General features: G+C 31.2%; 1 protein-coding gene and 1 long non-coding RNA gene across 5 annotated transcripts; both read left to right on the top strand.

Annotated features, from left to right (window-relative positions):
- The first annotated feature begins 70 nt into the window (after positions 1-70).
- Positions 71-5174, top strand: LOC129301250 (uncharacterized). Of its 4 annotated transcripts, none has more exons than XR_008590930.1 (6): positions 71-368; positions 951-1007; positions 1121-1234; positions 2515-2634; positions 4192-4415; positions 4901-5174. It is a non-coding gene; the product is annotated as an uncharacterized LOC129301250 (long non-coding RNA). The 4 variants fall into 4 exon arrangements; XR_008590932.1 differs by having other exon boundaries at positions 71-353; XR_008590931.1 differs by having other exon boundaries at positions 71-345.
- A 7455-nt stretch (positions 5175-12629) lies between these two features.
- LOC129301251 (transcription factor MYB54-like) lies at positions 12630-15112 on the top strand. Its single transcript, XM_054939831.1, has 3 exons — positions 12630-13251; positions 13521-14045; positions 14633-15112. The coding sequence occupies exons 1-3, from the start codon at positions 13137-13139 to the stop codon at positions 14911-14913; spliced, it is 921 nt and encodes a 306-aa protein (XP_054795806.1). The 5' UTR covers positions 12630-13136; the 3' UTR covers positions 14914-15112.
- The last annotated feature ends 9986 nt before the right edge of the window (positions 15113-25098 follow it).

Consider the following 25098-nt stretch of genomic DNA (forward strand, 5'->3'; position numbering starts at 1 on the left):
TTTTATTGGCATCTTGTACCGCCAACTGAACGAGTACCCAAAGAATAAAATTTAAAAAAAAAAAAAAGGATTCACTTCCCCTCCTAAAACCCCGGTAGCAAGCGCCAGCCGCCGTCTCCAGCCGGTTATGAGTTATGACTTATTCGACGACAAGAAGATTTCGAGGACCAGAGGTTAGACTTTCATAATGGACGCTCTTCTTGAGATGATTTTGATCGATTCTGGTCTTGGAACACGAATCTATCAGTCTCCTTCTTGATCAGCTTCATCCCGACCGATCTTGTCGTCATTCTCTGATTCTCCTCAGCATTGAAACCTACTACAATCCCCCTTGCGGGAGCACCGGTTAGGCTGTACGCATGACCAATGTATTATAATAATCTCAATTAAATTTGACACAATCAAGAAGTAGGTCCACAAGTAGGTTTTAGTCATTGACTTTTCCGTTACATGATTTTCTTTTGGGAGTGAAGAATGTGGGGAAATTTCGAATCTATGAAAATGATTGAACTCAACACAATTTTGGACCCTATGACTTGATTTTAATGTGCGGATAATGCATAAGAAGTGAATCATAATCCGGAGGATATTGAAAGGGAAGAAGTCAACAAAAGATTGGAGCTAATTTAATAATGTCAAATGAGTAGTTTGTGGGGCTGTTTACTTTGCATGTCAGTTTTTTCTTAAGAAAAGTAGGCTAAACTGTTGAAGGCATAAATCTCATGAGAGAAATCACAGTAAATATTCAAAATTTCCTGTGCAACCAGATTATGAGGAAGTCGGTGGGCCCAAGAGAATTCTCCTGTACTCTGTAGTTTTTGTTTTAAAAGCCGGAAGGCTTATAATCTTTTTATCTGAATTGTGCGTGTCTAGTATTATTTCTTTTTCTGATGTTTAAGCTTAAGGACTTCTCGTCTGGCCCATTTTTGATTTCTTTTCTATTTTTTCAGGCACAGTAGCATTCTTACCTATTCACGAAACAAGCACAAACAGCTTTGGTAGCTGAGGTGCTAATGATGCATCATCTGGTTTTAAGCTTCTAATCTGTTGGTCAGATATTTATAAATTTGAGAACTGTCTCTAATACGTAAATTCAATGGGGGTGCATATGTTCTTGCAGAAGCTATATATGAAATTACATGTTATTGTGAGTTGGCAAAAAATCTATTCAATCTCAAGTTGGGCAGACAGGAAGAAGATGGGTCATGGGAGTAATGTTGCGGTTGGAGGATAGGTAATTTTTATTTGGAAGAGCTCACTGCTTCAGTTGAGACCATTTCATCCAATCCTATTGTATATTTGTTTGGAAGTATCTGAAATAATCGTTTTTAAAGAAAATAATAAAAGAGCAGAGAGTTCAAATCGTGCTTAGATTTGGTCCTATAATTTTTATTTTTTGGGGTAAAAAAATTTGGTCCTATAATTTAAATTGTCAGAATATTATTTTCCTTTTAACGTTTCCTTTTATCTACATTACATTGTATCAATTGTGTGGCCAAGCTCGCTTGCAAGGCTGCAACATGTTTGCCTATCAGGATTTCTTACAATTGATCTTCTTTTGCCTTATATTCCACTAGTCATTTTTATATCTCTTTTGGTTAGCACATGTGGTTTGTCAGCATTTTACAACTAATTTGCAAACAGAACCAAATCATAGTGATATAATTTTCCACAAATAAAAGTTACTAACTCAATTATTCCATTATGGTAAACTTCTGCTATTTCAATATCTTGTCATTGGCTGATTATACTTTCAAAATTTCTGCTGCTTAATATTTTTATAGCCACAAAATAAAAAATAAAGTATTAGTTCTGGGTTGGGTTGCCATGGTTTGTACTGTAAAGGATCTTTTTCATCATTTTACGATAACAAAGCAAAAGTTTAATATTTTTAATGGGTAAACAGAAAAATTCATGTAGTTGCTGATACCAAGTAAGGTCATAAAGTTGCATTATCGGGTTGAAGTGAAAGGTTCATGTAATGAATTTGAGCTTTGCCGGGGCCTGATTATAATAGGAATTTGGAAGTTGTTCTGCAAAAAGTGCTTCTCATTTCATTGCATGTCCTCTCTTTTGTATTTAGTATAATTGAAATTTGACTGATTCACGAAACAGAATTGTCTACCCTCCAGGAAATAGTCGACTCCGCGATATTCCTTCAGTTGCACGTTAAGATTTAATGATTTCTTGTTTTGTGGGATACACGTGGCATATAATTCGGCTCAAATTCGTAACTTGGAAATTCATTATTGGCTAGTGAAAGTGGAAGAATTTAGTGGGCTGTATCTCTATTATGTTGATGTAGTCAATAAGTGATGCTGAAGATTGTAGAATCTCTCCGTACGATTCTCTGAATGGGGTTGTTACAAAGAAATGAGCTAGCTTTTCCACTGTCCATTTTATATGTGACAAAATGTTGCTATCATCCGAGACCTATGAGATCATTGCATCACTGAACACTTAAGCCGAAAGATATGGTCTTAATGGAGTTTATGTTCTACGTGCTATTGATAGGTTTCACTACTTGTACAAAGGAAAAGTTTTCTTCAACTACACGTTGTATACAATCGAGGAAGTGCCGCATATCTATGTAAGGATATTTTGCTGATGGCTGCAGATGCTCGCCCAATTCAGGTATCATCTTCACACCACTTTTTGATAGATAATACCAATTATAAAATTGTGATGTTACTGTATCTTATCTTTTTGATTAAATGCCAAAGACTAAAATAATCATAGGCATCAGTGCAAAAGAGACAACAACACGCATACTTTTGCAGCCAAAATAATCGACATGTAGTTTCTAAGAATAATTTTAAAGGTGCTATATTCCATCAGGGTCAGTATTAGACCTACTGAATGCAACCCTGCTTAACAATGACCTTTACATTTTTGTCCTATACCTAATACCCATAAAGTTTAAAAAGTGAGTTGCACTCCAAGCAGTGGATTTAATTTTTGATTGATGGCATTTGCAACCAAGTCTGAATAATCTAATAAGCTGGGATTTAATTCTAAATTATTCAAGAATAAGATGGTGCGTAAAGAGGTAGCCTTGACATTGCTGGATCAAAAAATAATAATACTAATAGTAGTAATTGTAATGCTAATTGGCAGAGATATTAAAAGTAGGAAGTGAGGGCTTATTAGTAACCTAGGGAATGGTAGGGGGATGTACTCTTCTTGGCGGGAGGTCATGCTCAAAAAGCAGTCTCTCGGAATATTTCAAAGTTGGTTTTCGGCAGTTTTTACAGTTGAGAGGTGAATATAACTTCCAAAAACGGAAACAATTTTTCTTAATATAGGTGACTGCATCAAATCAGAACGCATGAACCAAACAGAGGAATCTTTTTTTTTTTTTCTTTGGGGGGGGGGGGAGTCATATTGTTGAAACACAAAATATAGAAGACTCTAAAAAACCAACAGCCTTGATTTAATTAAGACTAATTAGAATATTTCCTTTTTAATGCTTCCAATATTTTTTAATTAAAATTTCTTAAGCAGGATTCTCTTCTTGCTAGTCATGTCATTTACAAGCTTAATTTGAGTTGTGAGTCTGTCAGACTTTTATATCCAACAAGAACAACGTAGTCCAACGATCAACCTAATCTGGATGAGTCAGAAAAATTGGATGAGAAATATAATGGGTAGAACACAGAGTAATTGGCTGATAGATTGGCAATAACATTTCTGTTGAAGCTTCCTCGTTTAAGCAAAGCAGTCTCCATTGACCAAGCTTTTCCGCTTGTTAATTGGTTGGAAGGAGAGTCTGCACATTTGGTTGTTATGTTTGTTGACGAGTTATGTTCCTGGTTAGGAGAGACTAACACAACAAAAACTCCTATATTTAGTTTTGCATTGCAAACATATGCAAGTACAAGAGAATTGAACTTCTGGTACTACCAAAACTAATTCTAGGCAACAGTAAAATTGCCAATAGCTATAAGAAAAGTAGGTAAATCAGGTGAACAGTCAAGGTAGCACTCTGTGCATGAAGGTTGAGACTTTCATATCTGTCTCTAAGGATGGTGATATGCTACCACGTATTGTACATTCTAGTCTTGGTATCATTACATCAACGGATGTATTAGGAAAAATTTAGTTATACCTAGTTTTAGAATTTGTCAGATTTTTTATGACCCCATAATAGCAGAGTACAGATCTGCTAAATGCCTTGCCTTTCTGTTTCAGGTCAGGTGCTCTTGACTTCTTCTGCCCGTTTAATTCGTTACAATACAGAACCCAGGCAGAGATTAAGATAAGCACAGAGGGAGGGAGGGAATTTGGGTGGGGGGAGGTTTTTGTTAACGAATGAAGAAAACGGCTGCAGCGACAGTTACCAATCTTTGGACAGATGGTGGGTGAGAGATTTCCCTCACTTTTTAAACAAGCAATTTCTGCAATTAGGAGGAAAGGTAGGCCAACAGTCAATACAATAACTATTTGACACATTAAATATAACGGAATGTTTATTGTTTACTAACCCCGCAAGTCATTTTGGATCAGTAAAGGCCTAAGGGGGTATCGAAATATTTTATCTTATTATTTTATTGTATATCATACTCTGAAATGAAAAAGGGAAATCACTCTCAGGTGTCACACAAGGAATCTAAATAATTCCACTAACAACTTTCTAATAGTAATTGACAATTTCATTATAGTAAACTGATAATTTCAGTAAATAATATGAAACTTCAAAGTAATTTTATGATTTTATGGGATTTTTCTGTATTTAGATCCTCATATGGGGACTTAAGAGTGATTCTCTTCCAACCCCCCCCCCAACCCAAAAAATTAAAAATAAAAAAAATACATTGAGCAGTTGCATATTTTACAAGTGATGCTTAGTTGGCGTTACAAGTAATAAAGCGTGTACTTTAACATTTCTCATTCGTTGCAGGCATTGATGTCTTGCATGTAAAGGCTGGCTTTCAAGAAAAGAGACTGGTTAGTTGTTTTCCATAGAGACTTTAACATGCTTTATCCGGCTAGTGAACCAATCTGGAATGACAAATTTAATTAAAAGCAAGTTAATTAATATAAATTAATGTAATAATATCATAGTTGCTAATTTGTAGTAATCAGCGAAAAAGTAGTTATTAACACATTCTTTCTTGTGTAACATCACCGTGTACTTTCTAACCGATTTTGAGCTGCCAACATGCAAGTTTAAACTTCCATAGTCATGCCGGACATCAATACTTCTTTTCCGGACAATAATAGGTTAATGGGTTGAGAAAGTTTCAAACAATTATTAATCTATGCAAAAATGATTGAACATACAACAAATAACTTCACAAGTTTTTTTTATCAACACTAACTTCAGTTATAAGTTCTTGTTGTACAAGATTGTGTCCGGATCAACTAAAATTGTCATTACTTTTAAGTTGACAATTAAAAGCTTTTTCATGTACGTTATAGTTTACAAAATAAAAAATGAAAAAAAAAATGAAATTCCATTTAAACCACATAAATTAGGGATGAATAATATAATGTCTATAACTTGCTTTCAGTATTTTAGAGGAGATAATTTCTATTGTTGGTACGCCTACTTCTTGTATTATAAAACATCAGTATTCATTCATACCTTACATTTTGTGTCATAAGCACGAATTTACAATTATAAATAAGATAAATATTTGAAAAATTTAAAATAAATAAACTAAGAACATACGCCAAATCAAACTATATTTATCAAATCTATCTTTTGGCCAAAGATATTTATCAAATCCTGCCATTGGTTTCCTAATATATATATATATATATATATATAAAATTGATTTTTTTGGAGATTGGTTTTGTAAGGATATGAAATTAATTTCTGTAATGCCCACGTGAAATAAAGTTATTATGCGTGAAAATAATTGACTTGAGCATTAATCATTCTGGAGAGGCAACTCTATTATCAAACGTTCCTAAATTATTATTGGTTCCAATTGAAAAATCATTTTCATAGTTTCGTGATTAACCGATTGGTGCTGATTTTGGTGGACTAACAATACGATGATGCAGAAGTTTGCTTAAAATTATAGCTGCGATGTCCTCCCTTCGGAATGAATCGTCGGAATATAAAGGGAAAATCTTAAACGTTCGTTTCAAGAGCCTGCAAAATTCTTGTATCAAAGAAACAATCATAAGATTTGGTGTTGCTCTGGGCATGTAAGAAACAGCAAGAACAAGAAATACGTAATTTTGGGGTAGCTTCTCATCAAAAAGTGTGTGATGGCTTTATTTGTGACAGAATTCCATCTATCACGAAATGAATCTAATGGACTTTTATTGCAAATTTGGTTTTTTTTTTTTGTTTTGGTTACAGTATTAGTTGTGAATAATGTAGCTTGCTTCCATGTCATATAGTAGATATAGGCATCTTCTACCAACTAGTTAATATATATTAAATCATAAAAGTCTGCACATCGAAAACTTGGAAGGTAGATCTATGTGAGATAAGCTGGCTCAATTATATTTGTTTTAAGACTTAACGAGTTAATCTTCAGTAAACATTATTCATTTGGACACGGATTGGTAATCCTGTGTGGCCAAAAATATTACTGTTTTCATATCAAATTATAAAATATTTTTAAAAAAGATGTAATATATTAAAATATAAGAATATAGGACACTTTGAAAAAATTAATATTTTATTAAATAGGTTTATTTTAATATTTTTTCTCTATTTATAGTTAATTTCTCTCCCTTCTCTTTTTAATATATTAAATGATGAGTATTTTTGAAAGTTTATATTTTTGTTTTGAAAATATAAAATTATTAAGTGTATTTAATGAGGTTTATTAGCATGTAAAATTTTGTTTAAAAGTGTCTTATAATTTGAGATAGAGGGAGTAATACTTAATTATTGTTGAGAATTGAGATCTCTTTTTATTTTCTTAAAATTATAATTATAAATGCTAGAATTGCTTAATTTAGAATTCATATTAAATTGATCAACATTTATTAATTAATCATACGAGTAATGTTTACACAATTTTACTCTCTTATAATATTGTTTTTTCCCTCTAAATGCATGCAAGCTTGTAATATGTTTTTTTTTACCCAAATAAGAGTTGTTGAAAAGTTGATGAGATTTTATCAAGGAGTTATCCATGAAAGATCAATTTTCGCTTCCATTTTGTTTATGAAGCCGAAAAAAGGGATCAATTATAACTCTTTTGAAGAAGGTCTCATTTAATTATATCTTAAAAATAATTAGTATTAAGATTGGAGGTGTGTAATGCTTTCAAGAGGAGAAGTTAATCTGCAATTTATGAATGAGATAACAAAAGAAAAAAAAAAAGCTACATATGACTCTACTGAGAAATTAGATTGTAGTAAGTAATAAAACAAAAATGATATTGCCAAAAAAATGATAAACAAAATTCATAAAATATTGAATTAATAAGAAAAGTTATATAAGCAAGTATGTTGAAAAGTTGCTGTTTGTCTACAGTGAAGAGCGTGGTGCTAAACGAGTCCCGTTTTGGTGTATTGATCAAGTGATGAGCATTCAGACCGTTCAGATGAAAATTTTAAACGATTTCAATTTATAGTTTTTATTTTATATTTATTATAAAAATTATAAAATTTTAATAAATCTATCTTATCATAAATATAAACAATATACACTTTGGATGATCTAATTTAATATTAATTTTTTAAAAATTTTATAAATTAATTGTCCAAATATATTCTGGACAGACTGGATCCATCTAGTCAATTTATAAAAATTTTAAAAAAATTAATATTAAATTGAACCATCCAAATTAAATTTATATTATCTAGATTGATGTTAAGATAAATTTATTAAAATTTTATACTCCCTCCATCTCAAATTATAGGATACTTTTAAAAGAGTTTCTTCATTCTAAAATATAAGAAACTTTAAATAGATTAAGATTTTATTAAATACACCAATTTTAAATTTTACCTTTTATCTCTCTATAATTAATTTCCATCACTTCTTTTTTCAATATATTAAATGATGGGTATTTTTAAAAGTTTATATTTTTATTTTAAAAAATAAGGTTGTTAAGTATATTTAATAAAATTTATTGATATGTGAGATTTTATTTAAAAATATTTTATAATTTGAGACGGAAAGAGTATCTTATTTTAAAAAATATAAAATACAAAGTGAAAAATTTATATCGTCCAAATTTGGTCTGATGAGCACCGAAACCAATCAAGGCGCGAAACTGCCCTTGATGGTTGTTATGAAGTTGGATTCACGTTTTCTTATTTCATGATCGATCTCTTTTTGTTACGTGAGTCATCAATCTTTAGTTGGTTAATTATAATTGGATTAATTATTCTTTATCTTTATGGCTTATCGCACTTTAACATTAATTTGACCAAGTCTCATTGGTTACCCTTAATCAACATCTAGCTTAGCTGGTATATATCCTTGGTCATGGTTTTCTGCGTTAATGGCTTCTGTGTTACTCTCCGTCTCTAGTCTCCAATATAGGACATTATTAATAACTAATTTATGCTTTTTGTTTTTTGGGTAAAGTTATATTGAAACTTTAATCTTTTACAAAAATACATACATACATATGTCTAATTGTACTTTTATTAAATTTCTTATATAAGTATTTTAATAGTAACAATTAAAATTTCAATGGACCATTTTAAAATGAATAATAAATGAAGAGGTATGGGTATAATTAGAAAAAAAAAATTATAAGAACTCCTACTGGGCACAAAAAGTGCTTTCAACTATTTTACTAGAATCAATGATTGACAATTAACTCATTAAATATGTCTTAAGATAAAAAATGTCCAACTTTACCCTTGTTACAAATAAGAAGAGAGATACATAGTTTATGATGAGCCATAACATTAAGTTTACAATAGGAGTAAAATTTGAAAATGATAATAAATAATTCTCTATGTGTTTTATACTTATTCTATCCTAAATTATAAGATACAGTTGAAAAATATTCGTCATTTCAAAATATAATACACTTTGACAAAACTAAAGTTTCATTAATAATATTTTTCCTATTATATTCTCTCTATTTAATATTCTTTCATAAATGGTGTGTTAAATAAAAGGCATTTTTAAAAATTTATATTTTTATTTTTAAAAAATAAAGTTGTAAAGTGTATTTAATAAATTTTATTGATATATTTAATTTTATTTAAAAATATTTTATAATTTAAAATGAAGAGTATCAGCTAAGGTCTAAATAATCTTTTTCGAATGTGCCTTGTAAGGAGAATAAGAGAGAGTATTTTGGATAAAGTAATGATTTAAAAAATTTCCTATATTATGGATCATAGGGAGTAATTATCTGCAACGAGTGTGTTTCAATTCTTTGTAAGTTATAGTTCAAATTAAATTACATAAGGCTAATTTAGGTGGTAAAATTAAAATAGAATAAGATGTAAGAATTTATGCTGTAAATTTAAATGCATGCATGATTGAGCTCCTTCAGGTCTACCCCTGAAGTCCGAGTCTCCCTTATCATCTTGAATTGATCATGTTAGAATAAATGATTTCTGGTCTATATTTTCAATGGTTAGGTTATAAATATGCCATTCATTCCAAGAATAAACCTTTCACATGAATATCATTTGTTCCGTTTAAGGAGGGAAAATGATTGTGCTTTTTCTTTATAAGATGTAGCTTTGACATATATTTCTGTATGACCTCATATTTTTAATGTGAATCTAGATTACTTCATTATTATAATATTCAAATTCAAATCAAGAATTTGTGTGTCTATCTGGATACCGAAATTTTGACAAATAAAGGAGGAAAAAAATGTTCGTTCCTCACATTCGTGCGTGTTGAATATTGACTCATTTAACACCTTTAAATTAAACCTTTAAATTATACATTCTTTAACTAAAACAAGTTTCACACTAGCTAATATTTGATGCTTTCTGAATCTGTAATTAATGCCGTATTGAAAATCAAATAAATTAAAAGAGTCATGTCTGTTTATACCTACCCACTAACTGGGTCTCAACCTCTTATACAAAACGTAGGTGGATATGTCCTATACATATATGTTGATGATATATATTTTCGTACATACACACTTAGCACCCACTTCATGAGGGGTGTACATGCTGTGATATATGCTTGAATTAATTACCTTTATGAGTGAATATTGGGAAAATCACCGTAGAGTATCACATAAAAATTCTAATTAATTCCCAAAAAATCCTACCAAATGCACAAATGATATGAGATCTCTAGAGACTTAGTTATGAATAGGATTAGACACAACGACCAATTTGTCTTGGTTGAGTTAAAGGAAAGAGGGATACGCACCTTTTTCAGATCAAGGACATTTTGGTTAATTTATAGAATATCTTATTTCCAGCTAAGTTCATAGGGAGCTAAGCTATTTGTACATTTGGTGAAACTTTTGGATAATTATAGTGCTTATGGTGGAGACTTTATAGTAATATTTTTAAAATTAAACTAGATATTAAACTTAAAAGGTCAATAATTTATGGTTTGCATGGTCCAACTAAGTTAAATTAATGATTGAATCGATGATATAATAATTAAATTAAAAAATTATATCTGTATATAATAATTTAAATATAAGAAATAAATATAAAATTGTTACTTAATTTAAAAAAACTAGATATTTTAAGTTTATCATGACTTAACAGATCACATGATACAACATAATATCAAATAATTAAAAAAATTGATAAAAATTAAAAATTTTCTAAAAAAGAAAAAGGGCATGTTTTTGAAAATTGGATTTGGTTCTTGGTTTGATCGCTGGTCCAAAGTGGCCCAATCCTATCCAACTCTCCAAATGATTTTTTCAGCTTGATTGAGTCGTTAGCCTGACCAGTCGACGGTCTAACTGATCCGATCTTCTGGTTTGGTTTGATTTTTTAATCATTGCTTTATAGTAGTGATTTTCCCATGAATATTTTTGGCAAAATATAACTTTTGGTCCTTGATTTTTTTTTCATTTATCAATTCAATCATGCACCAAACTTGAAACAATTCAATCATTATAGTTTTGTAATTTAGAACAACTCAATCCCTATATATTTCTTAACTCAATAAATTGTAAGGATTGAATTGTATTGAGTCAAAGATCAATGATAAAACTAATACTCCTTCTGTCCTCATTTATAAGGTATTTTTGGCAAAATTATATATATCAATAAAAGTTTATTAAATATAGTTTACAATCTTAATTTTTCAATAAACTTCCAAAAATGCCATTTATTAATAAGAAAGAGATCAAAGGAAAATTATTTATGAAGTACAATAATGAGGATAATATTAAAATAATCATCGTTAATAAAATTTTATTTTTTTTCAATCATCTTATATATTGAGACACCAAAGTAAAATATCTTATAAAATAAGACAGGGGAATAATTGGGAGAAAGTTTAAGAACTAAAAGTCATGTTATCCCAATATGTTTTGTAAAGACTAATGTTATTAACTGCCTGGAATTAATTATTAAGAAGGCACTTATTAATAATGTTGATCAATAAGTTATAGATTAATTAGTAGCTAGTTTGTCTGTAAAAGAATGTGACATGCATGACTCTCTATCTACATGGATTGCCCCGAAAAATGAAAGGAGAAAGAGGGGCATAATGGTAAATAAGAGGAAGAGGGACAAAATTAATAATATAGAAGTCAAAAAGGTGGTAGTTTGTAGTCTATCCACGTGCAGTTGTGAAGATTGTAAGATAAAATGTTATGTTAGTTACGCCTGAAAACTTATCAAAACCTAAAACACATCCTCCTCCCTCCCCATGACTTCCAAATATTTTGTCTAACAACATTACCAAACCCCACATTTATTTATTTTTATTCTTTTGTCCTACGTATATCGATCTATACATTAATTAATATTGGATAGACATAAAAATTTTAAAATATAAATCATTATCAAGTTCTACGAAATTAAATTACTTCCTTGTGCTTCTTGAAGTATATATATTACTAGATTATTTTGTCTTTTCAGATATTACTTTGGTTTTTATTATTAAAAAGTAGTAATAAATTCAAAAAATATATGGAGAAGAATAATTTATCAATTTATAGAGGGCATATAAATTTATTTTTATAATTTTTAATTAAGAGGAATTTTAATTTTTTTAAAAAAATACTTAATTGTCAATCCTCTCAATACTACAATAGTTATTGTGATTATTTCAGTTAAATAAGCCAAAATATGGGGATTACATATATTCAGTTTTTTTAATATTCTATTTACATATTTATTTCTGTTAAATCAAACAGTAGATCATATATATAAACGTGCACCTTAATTAGCCACCAAATGACGTTACTCTAAAAGAAAGTTGAGACCTCAGAGAGTCTTGGGACGTCTCTAGTGGGCTTTTATATTCACACATAATAATAATAACAATAACATGATATCATATATTAATCAAGGCAAGCAAAGTGGTATACGTTTTATTTTTATACATGTTGATGTCAGAAAATCAAATCAACCCGTCTGCAAAAAAAAAAAAAATTGATATAGTTTGAATGTAATGAGATTGGGGAATGCATAATAAAATAAAAAATGGAAAAATGATCGAGTGAGAGAGGCTTGGTGGGTTATAAGTAGACGTTGTAGGTTAGAAACTTGGAAATTAAAGACGTTGAAAGCAGAACCAAACTCGCTCCACTAAGCAACCTCTCTTTCTTTTCTTCTTTATTTCCCCAACATCCATCCCACATATACATACACACACACACATTAATTAATATATGCGTCTCTGTGTCCGTGTCTCTGTGTGTGTGTGGGTATATATATATAAGAGTTACTCATATAGGAGTTTGTTAGCCAAAACGTTTGCATCAATCGCTGGTGCAAGGTCTGTCCAAACTCTCCCACTCTCTAACGGAAAACACTTCCCCACCATATATTCTCTCTCTCTCTCTCTCTCGTCTTCGTTCTTCGTTCTTGCTTTCTTCTTCGCTCTTATCTCTCTCGCTTCACTTGCACAGTTTCTAGCTAGCTGGCAGAAGGAGATAAGATCGATTCTGCAGAAGAGGAAGAGGAGGAGGAGGAGGAAGAAGACAAATTAAAGGATCATATACTTTAAACCCTAATTAATAACTATTAGGGTTTGATTCCTCGGTTCTGTAGTTTGTTTCTGGTTTTGTAGTTAGGGAGATAATAATATGTGTAGTAGAGGCCATTGGAGGCCGGCCGAGGATGAGAAGCTTCGAGAGTTGGTGGAGCGTTATGGACCTCATAATTGGAACGCCATAGCTGAAAAGCTTCGAGGAAGATCAGGTGAGAATATTATTCATCATCATCTGTTTCTATGAACATAATTATTATTGTCTTCTTAATTAATTACTATTATCTAACACTACTTAACTAGCTATATATATATATATATATATATGTCGATCACCTATAAATAGTTCATGAGAGCACGTAGCCAGGTAATTGAATTGAATCCACAGCTAGCTTTCATAGGAGTTTAATTAACTCAATTAAGGAAAGAATTGTGTTTCGCATATATGTTGAATTGAATGAATTTATATATATTTATGTAGGGAAGAGCTGCAGGTTGAGGTGGTTCAATCAGCTGGACCCAAGAATTAATAGGAGTCCATTCACAGAGGAAGAAGAAGAGAGGCTTCTGGCTTCTCACAGGATCCACGGAAACAGATGGGCTGTGATTGCGAGGCTTTTTCCAGGACGAACTGATAATGCTGTCAAGAATCACTGGCACGTCATGATGGCTAGGATTCGCCGAGAAAGGTCCAAGCTTTATGCAAAACGGCCTCATCATCATCAGCTCACCACATCACAGTGTTCTCCACTGCGATCAGATCCTCCTAATACTGATGATCATGATCAGGATCATCATCATCATCATCATCGCTCAAGCTATGATACAATTCTTAGGACGACGACCAGTCCTGCTGCTAGTCTTGTTCCTGCTTTTGTTGAGAAATACTATGACAAGCTTGCTTTGCCATCAGCTTATTGTCTCCCTTATAACCCTTTCCTTCAATTTCCCAGAAAGTTTGATCATCACTTTCAAAATCCAGCTTCCTCTTCATCAAAACTTCATGGTAATTATTATAATCTCTTGCATCTATTCTTTCTCTCGCTTACTTAGATTTAGGGAAACTCTTCAGTATGAATTTGGATATGCTATGGTCAAGCGCTAAGTAATCAATCAATCTGCTACTAATTAGGCTTGATATCTATATTCGAAAATCTCTGCCCTTTATTCAAAGAAATCAAATGAATTTGTTCTGATGTCTGTTAGCTCAAATGAATGGATTGGATTTTGAATATTAGAAGGAGTAACATACATCCAAATCCGCAGAACACTGATACAGTGTTTAGTAGGTGGAAAAATATTTTCTAAAAGGTAAATGAAAAAGGCGTCAATATCATTTTTTTTCTTCTAGAAAGGCATCAATATCATTTTTTTTCTAGATATATTTCTCGTTTTCTCCCCCTAAAAAACAATTTTTCGTATATCAAACATTGTATGATATTAACATTCAGTTAGTGATAATATGACAGTGATTTGGCACAAAATTTAATAGCACGAAGCACACACAAAGTCTTTCTGTCGAGTGATTATAATTGTGAGGTTTAAAAGCGGAGTTTCTTATTATATTACTGTGATTGTTTAATAATATTGCAGATAAAAGTCATCAATCAGTTGAGTTCTATGACTTTCTTCAAGTAAACACTGATTCTAACAACAGAAGCGAGGTAACAGACAACGCCAGAAGAGAAGACGAGGAAGTGAATCAAGATAGTGAACATAATGTTAGAGGACGACAGAGAAAAGACAGGACTACTGCTGGTGGTAGTGGTGTTCCGTTTATCGATTTTTTATCTGTTAATGGAAGCTCCCAACACAAGTTCGATCGTACTCATCATGCACAAGAATCGATGCACTTTCATACATATATTTTGTAAGAACTTCAAACCTGACTAGACCAAAGACTTACATTTAGATCCATACACACACACACGCACTTCGACAGAGAGAAATGTATTTGCGTTTTGAGGATATATACACACTTGTAAAAATGGTTAAGGGAAGCTCTATTTGTCAAGATATTGTATGAGTTTAACTGAAGGAATGTAGAAAATCCATTGATATTAGCATGAACAATGATTCTTGGCTTAATGCTGATATTAGTATGAACAATGATTCTTGGCTTAATGCTACAAGTATAGATGGTAACACACAAATGCATGTAAAAATAAATCAGACACACATACTCTTCCGATTTTTTTGAGGGGTGGGTTTGAAGTTTGGGGGATTCATTTGAGATTGGTGAGTGAATTAGTGCTTTTAAAGGCCAACTTCAATTACTCACGTTCTTGCACGTTATGTGCATTCGATATTAAGTAAAAGATGACTCATCAATAAATACAATATATATAATCTAGATTTTTTACATTCACAGAAGAGTGTGTGAGTGGGTGTAATAGTTATATATTCTAATATCTAAGAGAGGTTAAAGAGGAGAGGATTATGAGTGTAAAATATTTAACATGTGAGAACCTTAAAAATTCATTTTTTTTAATGTGGTTATTTAATTAACTAGGTGAGATTCCAACATTGTCAGACCCCATTGTAATTTGTAAGTAATGTACTGAAACTCTTTCAAAAAATTTTCCATTAATACAAAAGATTTTACATAAACTCAATACAAAAGATTTTATACTTAAATCGTAGACATTTCCATTAATATCAATGCCACGTTCTTTAATTTATTTCATTGTTAGGATTGGGAAATCAAAATTGGTTTTGCATTCTCCTTTAAGAAACATGAGATTTTCTTGGAAAGGCGTCACCTATTTTTGATATTTTAACATATTGATGATGCTTTAAACCATATTTCCTTTGCTATGAACGAAAAAGTATGCAGTTTTTGACCATTTATCATATTTTTTAATAATATTATGAGTTTATGACATGTGAAATAACGCTTTGAAATGAATCGACATATAATGAGATAATAAGTGAGAATAGTTTTTTTAATTAAAAATCTGAATGACAAATAGTGCACATTTATTCATGTGCTGTAATATTTCTAGTCTCGACTGAATTTGTAATATAATCGATATTGATTACCATGTGCTGTAATATCTCTAGTCTCAACTAAATTTGTGAGTGGGCATGATGGAAGGATCAAATAAATATAATCCTTAAATTAAAGATTGTGATATATTCCTAATTGTTTTGCAACATCTTTAACCACCCCCAGATAGACAGACAGATAGTCTCTGAATAATAATATATGGACCAAACGTTGAAGTGTGACATAATCTCTAGCAGCCGACACTGGGTCATCACATGATCGATAAAATGACTCATAACTGCCTTTTGATGATCCATATTTAATTTTAATCTATATTCACTTGTTCACATTCCACTATGATGGTGCAAAATAATGTTTCATTAATTTCTTTTTTCTTCATATCATCATGACTTTCTTACTGACGTTGAATTTAAATGGATATTGTGTTTGCGTTACTAACTGATTACTACTAGATTTATTCTGATTTTTTGAAGGGATATTTCAGAATAAACTGATTACTAGATTTATGTGCTACACTTGACACTTTGTGTAATATGAAGGTGCAATAAAAAACTTATATTTTTTGTGGTCTAAAGTAACTTTTAGTTACATAAATGTGTAACTTGGATTCTCCATAATGAGAGAGAAGGAGAAAGAAAAATATCCCTTGTGTGAGAGAACTTGTGTAGGTGAGATTTAATATTGCCTTCTTTCTTTTTAGGCTTAATAGGACAAATTCGTTTTAGAAATTTGAAGTGCAACTATCCTTAACTTTGAATTGGCACAATGCAACATTAGGAAAAATTTAACCACTAATTAGCTAAGTAAAAGAGGTTAATTATGTAAACTTACACAATATGTGGTTATAGAGAGCTAACACGTGTTTTGGATTGTGATTTTAGCTCTTGGATTAGGTTTGGAGCAAGGTCGGCTCACTTGGACATCAAAAAGTGAGAAAAATAAAGAGAAATGACTTTATGCCACATGCCGTAGTGTGTGAACAAGATACTGCAACATACGAGCCATCAGAACATAGGAGTCCTTTCTCCGTACCATATGCTACAATGCATGGTACAAAAGTTGTAGCACACGATCATGATTTTGTAGAAATAAGAAGGCGAAGCAGCTAGAAAATAGAAGAGAAACAAAAGAGAAAATGAAGAGTTTGTGAAAACCTCTACTAGGGCTTGGGATTTGAGGCATTGGGGGTATTTTGAATCTTTCAAACATTAAAGGTAAGATGCCTAAGCTTTTTCCCTCTTTTTCTCTTCTATTTTTCATGAATATGGAAGTTAGGGTTTGTTAGAAAAGATGATTTTTTGTCTATAAAGGCTATGAGTTTTTATCTATTGATTTAAATAGAGTTAATTTAATAGGAGTTGATTAGGTTATTTAAACCTAGCATTTATGGCTCTATGCATTTTTAATAGTTGGGAGCCATAAATACAAGAAATTTCAACATTAATGAGGTGTTTAGTGTAATGTGAAGCCATATGGCTAGTTAGAAGTTCAACAAAGTTATTGAGAGTTATAAGAAGTTAATAAACCCTATGCGTATCTTTATAGGTAGAGAAATTGAATTTTAAGAATGATGAAATATTGAACTATATTTTAAAATTGTCCCAAAAATGGATATTAATGATTAATATTGTGGTTAAATATAGAATGAGTAGTCCTTTAATCTCTCAAACGTTTGAGGTAAAAGAGGAAAAATCTTTCTTGTTCTTTTGTGTGTTAATCAATTTATTAATTTAAATGTTATAATTGAAGTGTGTGAAATCATTTGACATAAAAATGTGGCATAAATTACTTGAAAATTGATTATTATGACTTTGTAAAAGTTTTGTGACATGTTGCATATGAAGTTATATGAAATAGTATTAGTGGAGTTCCCTGACATGGTTTATGTGGTGTTCAATGACTTGGTGTTATGTGGAGTACAATGATTATGCGTTAAATGGAGTTCAATGATCGTATGTTAATAGAATTCAATGATTATGTGTCAATAGAGTTCTATGATTATGTGTCATGTGGAGTCCCATGATTGAGTATGAAATGAGAAAGTAGGGAGTACAATGAAGTGAATAGGCATGTTAAATGTGTGAGACATATACGTGCTGTGAATGTTGATATTTGTGCATTGCATGATTATGCGAGGTAGGAGTTCGCTTAGGAAGAGGAGTAGTGAGTTTAAAATCCACATGATAAGGCTTCTATCAGAGCTCAATAGTTTTTCTGAATTTGTTTATACTTATCATACCACTTGTTTTATAAAGAACTGTCTAACTTATTCTATAAAGGACTTAAACCTAACTAGCTCTTCACTTGTTCAACGAGGAGCCTAGTGTAGGGAGAATGACACCCCACAGTGTAAGAATTAGGAGAAACAGTGAACCATAAGTGAGTTAGGCAACCTTGGCTGGGTAGCTCTTCTTGCATGAATAGCTAAGGTAGTCTTATCTCATAAACAATCCTAGTATGTTATAGCCCATGGTTTTGTGTCAAAGGTATAAAAAGGATATAAAGGAGGTGTGATTATACATATTGTGATAGAAATGGCACATAGTTGTCTATATTGTGTCCCTTGAGATGAAATTATGTGATTAACTTGGTAATATTGTAAAAACTGATTATCATGTTATTATTCCATGATTTTAAGTTAATGATGATGAGAAATGCGATTATGTGCTTGAACATCTTAAATTGACATGTATATGACAATGATTTACCACTTTCATTTAAATTGATTAACGTACGTTAGTATAAGTTTGATAAACCTTAATTACTATGTGGTTGTATTCACCCCTTTTTTTTTCAATATTACAGGAGTTAGCTCATCGGGTCAATATTAAAGGAAACAATCCGAGACATAAGATTACTATCCTATTTGTAGGCCTCGCTTTCATTTTTATTATTATGTGTGTAAATTTCATGATATTGCTAACTAGGGAAGTATATGTTTTTAGTTTACTTACACTATGAGAAAGTTGCATTAAATCATGCATTTTGGGTCCTTGGATGTGCATGTATTATTGTAAAATTTAAATTAGGGCTAAAATACTAGTGTAAGTAGGGAGTGAGTAAAATTGTGATTATTGTGGAATGATATGATAATTTGTGAATTTAACTCTCCCCCTCATGTTTTTGCAATTCAAGGGGTTGAGAGTTGAAAATGTGATTTATGTCTGATTGATTGACTATGCTGTATTGTACAGATCCATTGTAGTCTATTGAGTGTGTTCTAGGGTGTGAATTAGGTTTTTGGCACTTGCAATGAAATTTGGATACCCAAGTTGTGTTTGAAATGCAAAAAAGAGTGTTTTGAGAAATGGGTGTCCAATTTCTGACTGAGAAATAATTTTATTGTAAAATTGGTGCTATTGGCTGGAGCTAGAAGAAAGCTCTTTGTAGATATCTCAATCACCTTAATCAAACGTCAGATAAAAAAATAAGTCGCATCAAAAGTCCACCCTTGTTACTGTCAAATGACAATAGCAATGCTGTCAAAAATGTGAAACACACTGCGATACATGACATAGAGGTAAACATATCACAACTCACATATAATGTGTTGTAGTGCATCTCTATTTTTTACTGCACATTTTTTTGGTTTCTAACTAGTTTGCAAATGCTTTGACTTATTTAAGATCTTATGTTTTTGCATTGGCTTTCTACTCTAATTTTTGAATTGTTAAATATAACATCTCAAAAATTATTCCCTTGATTAATTAAGCTAATAAAGAATAAATTTATAAATTTAAATATAAATGAATTTGAGAATAGTTAGAGATAGCTATTGGGTTTGGTTTTAGCTTTTGGATTGAATTTGGAAGTGAATTAGGTCTCCTGAACTCAAATTGTAGAGAAAAATTAAATTTTTAGCCCACTGTGCATTATGCTGCAACATAAATTAATTTTTAGACTCAGCTTTTTTTTAAAAACACAAAAATGTCCAAAACAAGGTAAAATAAGTCTGAAACAAAGGCAGGGCAATGAAAAGAGTTGTTCCTCTGCTAAGGCATCAACTCTTGGGCATTTTGGATGTGATTGGAGCTAGATTTTACCTAGGTATGTCTTCTTTATCATCTTTTTTTCCTCTCTATATGTTTTGAAAGTGAGATGTAAGGTTAGGAGATGATGATTTTTAGACTTAGGGCTATGGGTCCAAATTTGTTAGTCTAAATAAGATTAATGAGAGTTATTTGAGTTATATAAGCCTAGAGATAGTGGTTTTATGCATCCATGAGAGTGGGCTCTCAATTATAGACAAATTTGTGCATTTAAATGCCATAAAATGGTAGTGCTTGAGGTGAGTAGCTGCTATTAATGTTGATTAAAGATTTTATTAGTGTTAATTAGAACTAATGGAAGTTAATAAACCTAATGTGATGATTACTCAAGAGTTGAGAGTTTTGGATGATTGAAATGTTTAAATTTGAGAGTTAGAAGTGAGTAATTTATAACATTAATGATGATTTTAAGTTATTAGTAATATGTTAGTGATTATTTAAGTTATTGAGAGCTAGATGAAGTTAATAGGAGTTAAGGAACTTATTAGATGTGAGGTTGATCTTTTAGTTAAGAAATATAGTTATTAAAGTATGAAATTAGATGTTGGAAGTGGTGATTTTAATAATTATTATTGATAGGTGTTAATGCAACTGTAGACTAACCTCTGAAGCATCAGTGAGCTTGAATTTAGCTCGTAAAGCAAGTCATGATTGAAGGCTAACCTTTGACCTCTTAAAGGTTTAAAATAACTGAGGAAAACCTATTTTGTATAATTGTATGTTAATTAGATAGTTGTTGAGCTTTATGTTTTGAACTTATTGACATGTGAATATTATTCGATGCAAATTAGTAATATGATGAGTTGTGAAAGAATTTTGGAAAATGAACCTCATGTATGATGCATATTGAGATTCAAGATTATGATGGATGGTATATCATTGTGAAATTGAGAATAATGTGCTATTTTGATGTGTGGAGTACGATGATCATGTGAGTAAGAATAAGCGCATAAATTATATTGAAATGACATTTAGTATTGAGGACTTGCATAACTATGTTAAAATGGCATAAAGTGTGAAGTTGTGCATAGCATGATTGTTGGTGGGAGTTCGCCTAGGGAGAGGAGTAGTTAATTAAACTCACATAGTATTAGCGATGATTGTTGGAATTAAGAGCTTGCCTTAGCACCAACTGTTGGAATTGGGAGGTTGCCTTTGTCTTATGGTTGATTCAAGATTTTCCTATTTTTTCTATGAGGGACTCAGATCTAACTAGTCTCCACCAGTTTATGAGGAGGCTAGATTAGGGGTATAACATCTCATGATTGTTAGTATTGAGAAAAATCGGATTACACAATTGAGTGAGTTGACCCTGACCTGGTAGCTCTTCACAAGTGAAAGGTTGGGTTAGTTCGTGAAGGGCATAGCCACCGAATAACCATTGATTTCATGTCAAAGGTAATTAGGAGGGTATAAGATTGGTATAAGATCATGCATTTAGTCTCAGCCACATAATTGTTAGTCTTGTGGTCCGGTGTAGTTAGAGACGCATGGTTGGTATTATTGTGACCACAGGTTATGCATTATTGATATATATATATATATATATATGATTATGTGTTTGAAGCTTGGTCACATGGTTGTTATTATTATGGCTGAGGCTATACATTATCATACATACTTTATATGTGTGTTTATTGCCAATTGCATCCGTTTTCAATTGACATGCAATTTTATAGATTAGGTGAAACTTGATTACTGAGTGATTGTACTCACCCTCTATTTAAGATTTTATGGGCAATAGTTCTGAGTAGGACAAAGGGAAAGCACCAAAGGCTTGGAAATTCAATTTCCTACCGTAGGCCTTTCATAATTTTAGTTGCATATGTGTAATTAATTGATATTGCCAACAAGAATGATTATATTTTGTTATTTCTTGCACTATTAAATATTGAGTATTTAAATGTGTATTTTAGGCCTAATGCGTGTGGTATCTTTTTAGTTGACATATATGATTAAGGTTAAAATACTAGTGCAAGTATAAATTTAACTATATGCATAGTTATATTAAATTATATTGAGTTTTAAAGTCAACATGCCTCCCCTGTTATTTTTTAAATCAAGGGGTTGAGGGTTAAAATTGTGAAATATGTGATATCTGGTTATTGTGGTATGTTACATAGGTTGTTCTAAGTTTATTGAGTGTGGTTAAAGGGTTGGTGTAGGCTTTTGATACTTGCATTGAGTTTTAGACACCTTAGTTGTGTTTTGAAAGCGTAAATGAGTGAGTTTGTATTTTGATGTCTAACTTTTGATTGAAAAATGATTTGAATGTAAAATTAGTGCTATTAGCTAGAGCTCAAAGAAAACTTTCTAAATACCAAGATTACCTTAATTAGACGTTAGATAGAGATTTGGTACGTGTCGGAAGTTTGGCCAAATAGTTTGCCATGACAGATTTTTACTACTATCATGAATTTTGCTATTTATATCGCAATATAAAATTTTGTGCTGCAGCACAATTGTGCTAGAATTAAGTTTTTGCTATCTTGACCCAATTTGATATTATCTTACTTTGTATGATATCCATGCTTCCTTATATATGTTTTGTTTTGATTTTAATTTATGAAATAATTTTATATCATGTTAAGTTTTGAAAAATTGAGATCCTATTTATAAAAATTTACAAACTTAATAATTCATTTGAGTTATTCCTATGATTACCTTGATTTTGTGGAGTTAATTGTAGATAAGTAATGATGACTTTACATTAAACATATTGGAGTGTTTTAAATTCTAAAAACTTAGGATCCAATTTGTGAAAATTTACAAACTTAGTTATCCTTTCGAGATTAGTCCCTTAGGAGCTAAATGGAGATTAGTAATGGAGATTTTATACTCAATGTTTGTAATGTTTTAACTTTTAATTTCAAGATTAAGTTAATTAATGAAGGGTAAATAAGTAAAATTGAGTAGGATTGGGTTTAATTGTGGTTAGTTGTAGCTAATGGGTCTTTTGGTTTTAGATGTAGCTTTTGGATCGAGTCTGGAGGTGAATAGGTCTATTAAGGGCCTAAATTGAGAACAAATTGTGAAGGCTTATTTTTGTGCCATTCGCCACAATAAATGTACCTTGCATTAATGGGTTCGGACCTATAGCCCTTAAAGTCCAAAAATCAACTTGCCAACACATCCTTAACTCCATAGCTAAAGAAAATGGAAGAGGAAGAGAGGGAACGAGCTTATAAATCTTACCTATGGGTTTAGTGGCTTAGAAATGCTCCCAAACCTCTAACTTCACAAGCCCTAATAGAACAAATCTCTAGCTCTTTGATTACTTTGTCTCTTTCTCCCATTTTAGAATTTTGATGTAGTCTTAAGACTGTAAGAATTTGACCATGTGTCGCGGCATATGGCATAAAGAGGTCCTAATTTAGTGAATTGTCATACGTGCTCTGCAGTAAATGTACTGCACATTGCAACATGTAATTCGACCACGCTTGAGCTTTTAGGTAGGCTCTCTTGAATATCTAAATTGTTGAATGTTATTTTTTTTTTATTTTTAGCCAATTTCAAAATTTATTTTAAAAATTAAGATTTTTTAAACAACACTATAAAGAATCTTTTTTTATGTCCTTATTAAAGTGAGAGAGAATAAGCATTACGAGAGTAAAAATAAAAGCACGTGAATTAAGTAACCTCTTGTGTTTATTTTTTGTTAATATTTAAAAAAAAAATAAAACAAACAATTATTAGAACATCAAAACTTTATTTACAAATTGAGAGTATGTGAGAGGATTTATGAGTGCTAAGTGTAAAATCTGTGTGAGACTAGTAAGGTTACTCTTACTAATACTCCCCAATCTCTAAACATCAATGTAATTATCAAAATTTTCAAATTATATAAATGGGATCCTAAGTTTTTCATATTTAAAATACTTAAATTATATAAATGGGATCCTAAGTTTTTCATATTTAAAATACTCCCATATGCTTACAATTCTTAAATCAGAGTTTAAAATATGTGTGGAAGCATGAAATTCCAAAACAAGTAAAAGCATTTGCAAATGAAATAAGAAATTAATTTTTTTCCAAAATGACACATGCACTGTGGCTTAACACTCTTGTGCCATATACCTTGGCACATTGCATGAATTTGATAGCAAATTTTGCTGTTATATGACAACACCTGGGACAAATTCCGATGAGTCCCATTTCTTCACCCAACATCTGATTAAGGTGATCTTAGTGTTCACATAGAGCTTTTTCCTAGCTCTTGCTAATGATATAAGTTTTACAATCAAATTATTTTCCTACCAAAATTTGGCATCTAATACAATCTCACTCCTTTCTCACATCAACTCGCAAATAGAGTGTTCAAACCCCAACACATGGGTCAAAAGCCTACACAACTCTTAGACTACATTCAAGGGACCATTTTGGACTCAAGTAACACACCATAATCAACCAATTATACATATTACACAAATTCACCACTCAACCCCTTGATTTACAAAAAATAAAAGGGGAGATAACTTATATAAAATAATTAATATCCATCCAAAAACAATTCAAATGTATTTTACTCTACTTGCACTAGTATTTTAATCTTATATAAGCTTTACAACCATATATCACTAGCTTAGGGCAAGAAATACACAAAATACTTTAGTTGTAATATAAGTAGATAAAATAAAAGAATGAAATCCTAGTTAGCAAATTAACAATGTTTAATTCACATAAGAAAAATAAGGAGGACTACAAGTAGGATTTAAATCCTATGGCCTCTTGGTTGTTTTTTCAATCTTGATCTGATAAGCTATGCCCTAAAATATTCAATAATGAAGGGTGAGTATAACACCCAGTAACCAAGGTTAACCTAACCTATACAGTTGCATATCAATTAATTATATATACAATTGAAAATAACTCAAATAGCACATGCGTATATCAATTATAACCATGTGTCCAAGCATGCAACACATATCATTGGATATATCACAATTATACACATCTTGGAGTTGTAAAAATAACAACCGTATGCCCCTGAAACACGTCGG

This window comes from Prosopis cineraria, unplaced genomic scaffold (assembly GCF_029017545.1).
Source record: "Prosopis cineraria cultivar Desert tree isolate PC_DT_omini unplaced genomic scaffold, ASM2901754v1 PC1985, whole genome shotgun sequence".
NCBI classification, from domain to species: Eukaryota; Viridiplantae; Streptophyta; class Magnoliopsida; order Fabales; family Fabaceae; genus Prosopis; species Prosopis cineraria.

What these genes read in the sequence shown, in the direction of transcription:
- LOC129301251 (XM_054939831.1), top strand. Translation starts at nt 13,137, where the DNA reads ATGTGTAGTAGAGGCCATTGGAGGCCGGCCGAGGATGAGAAGCTTCGA. An exon ending in AAAGCTTCGAGGAAGATCAG is followed by an intron (nt 13,252 to 13,520) that starts GTGAGAATATTA and finishes ATATTTATGTAG; the next exon opens with GGAAGAGCTGCAGGTTGAGG. An exon ending in CTCTTCATCAAAACTTCATG is followed by an intron (nt 14,046 to 14,632) that starts GTAATTATTATA and finishes ATAATATTGCAG; the next exon opens with ATAAAAGTCATCAATCAGTT.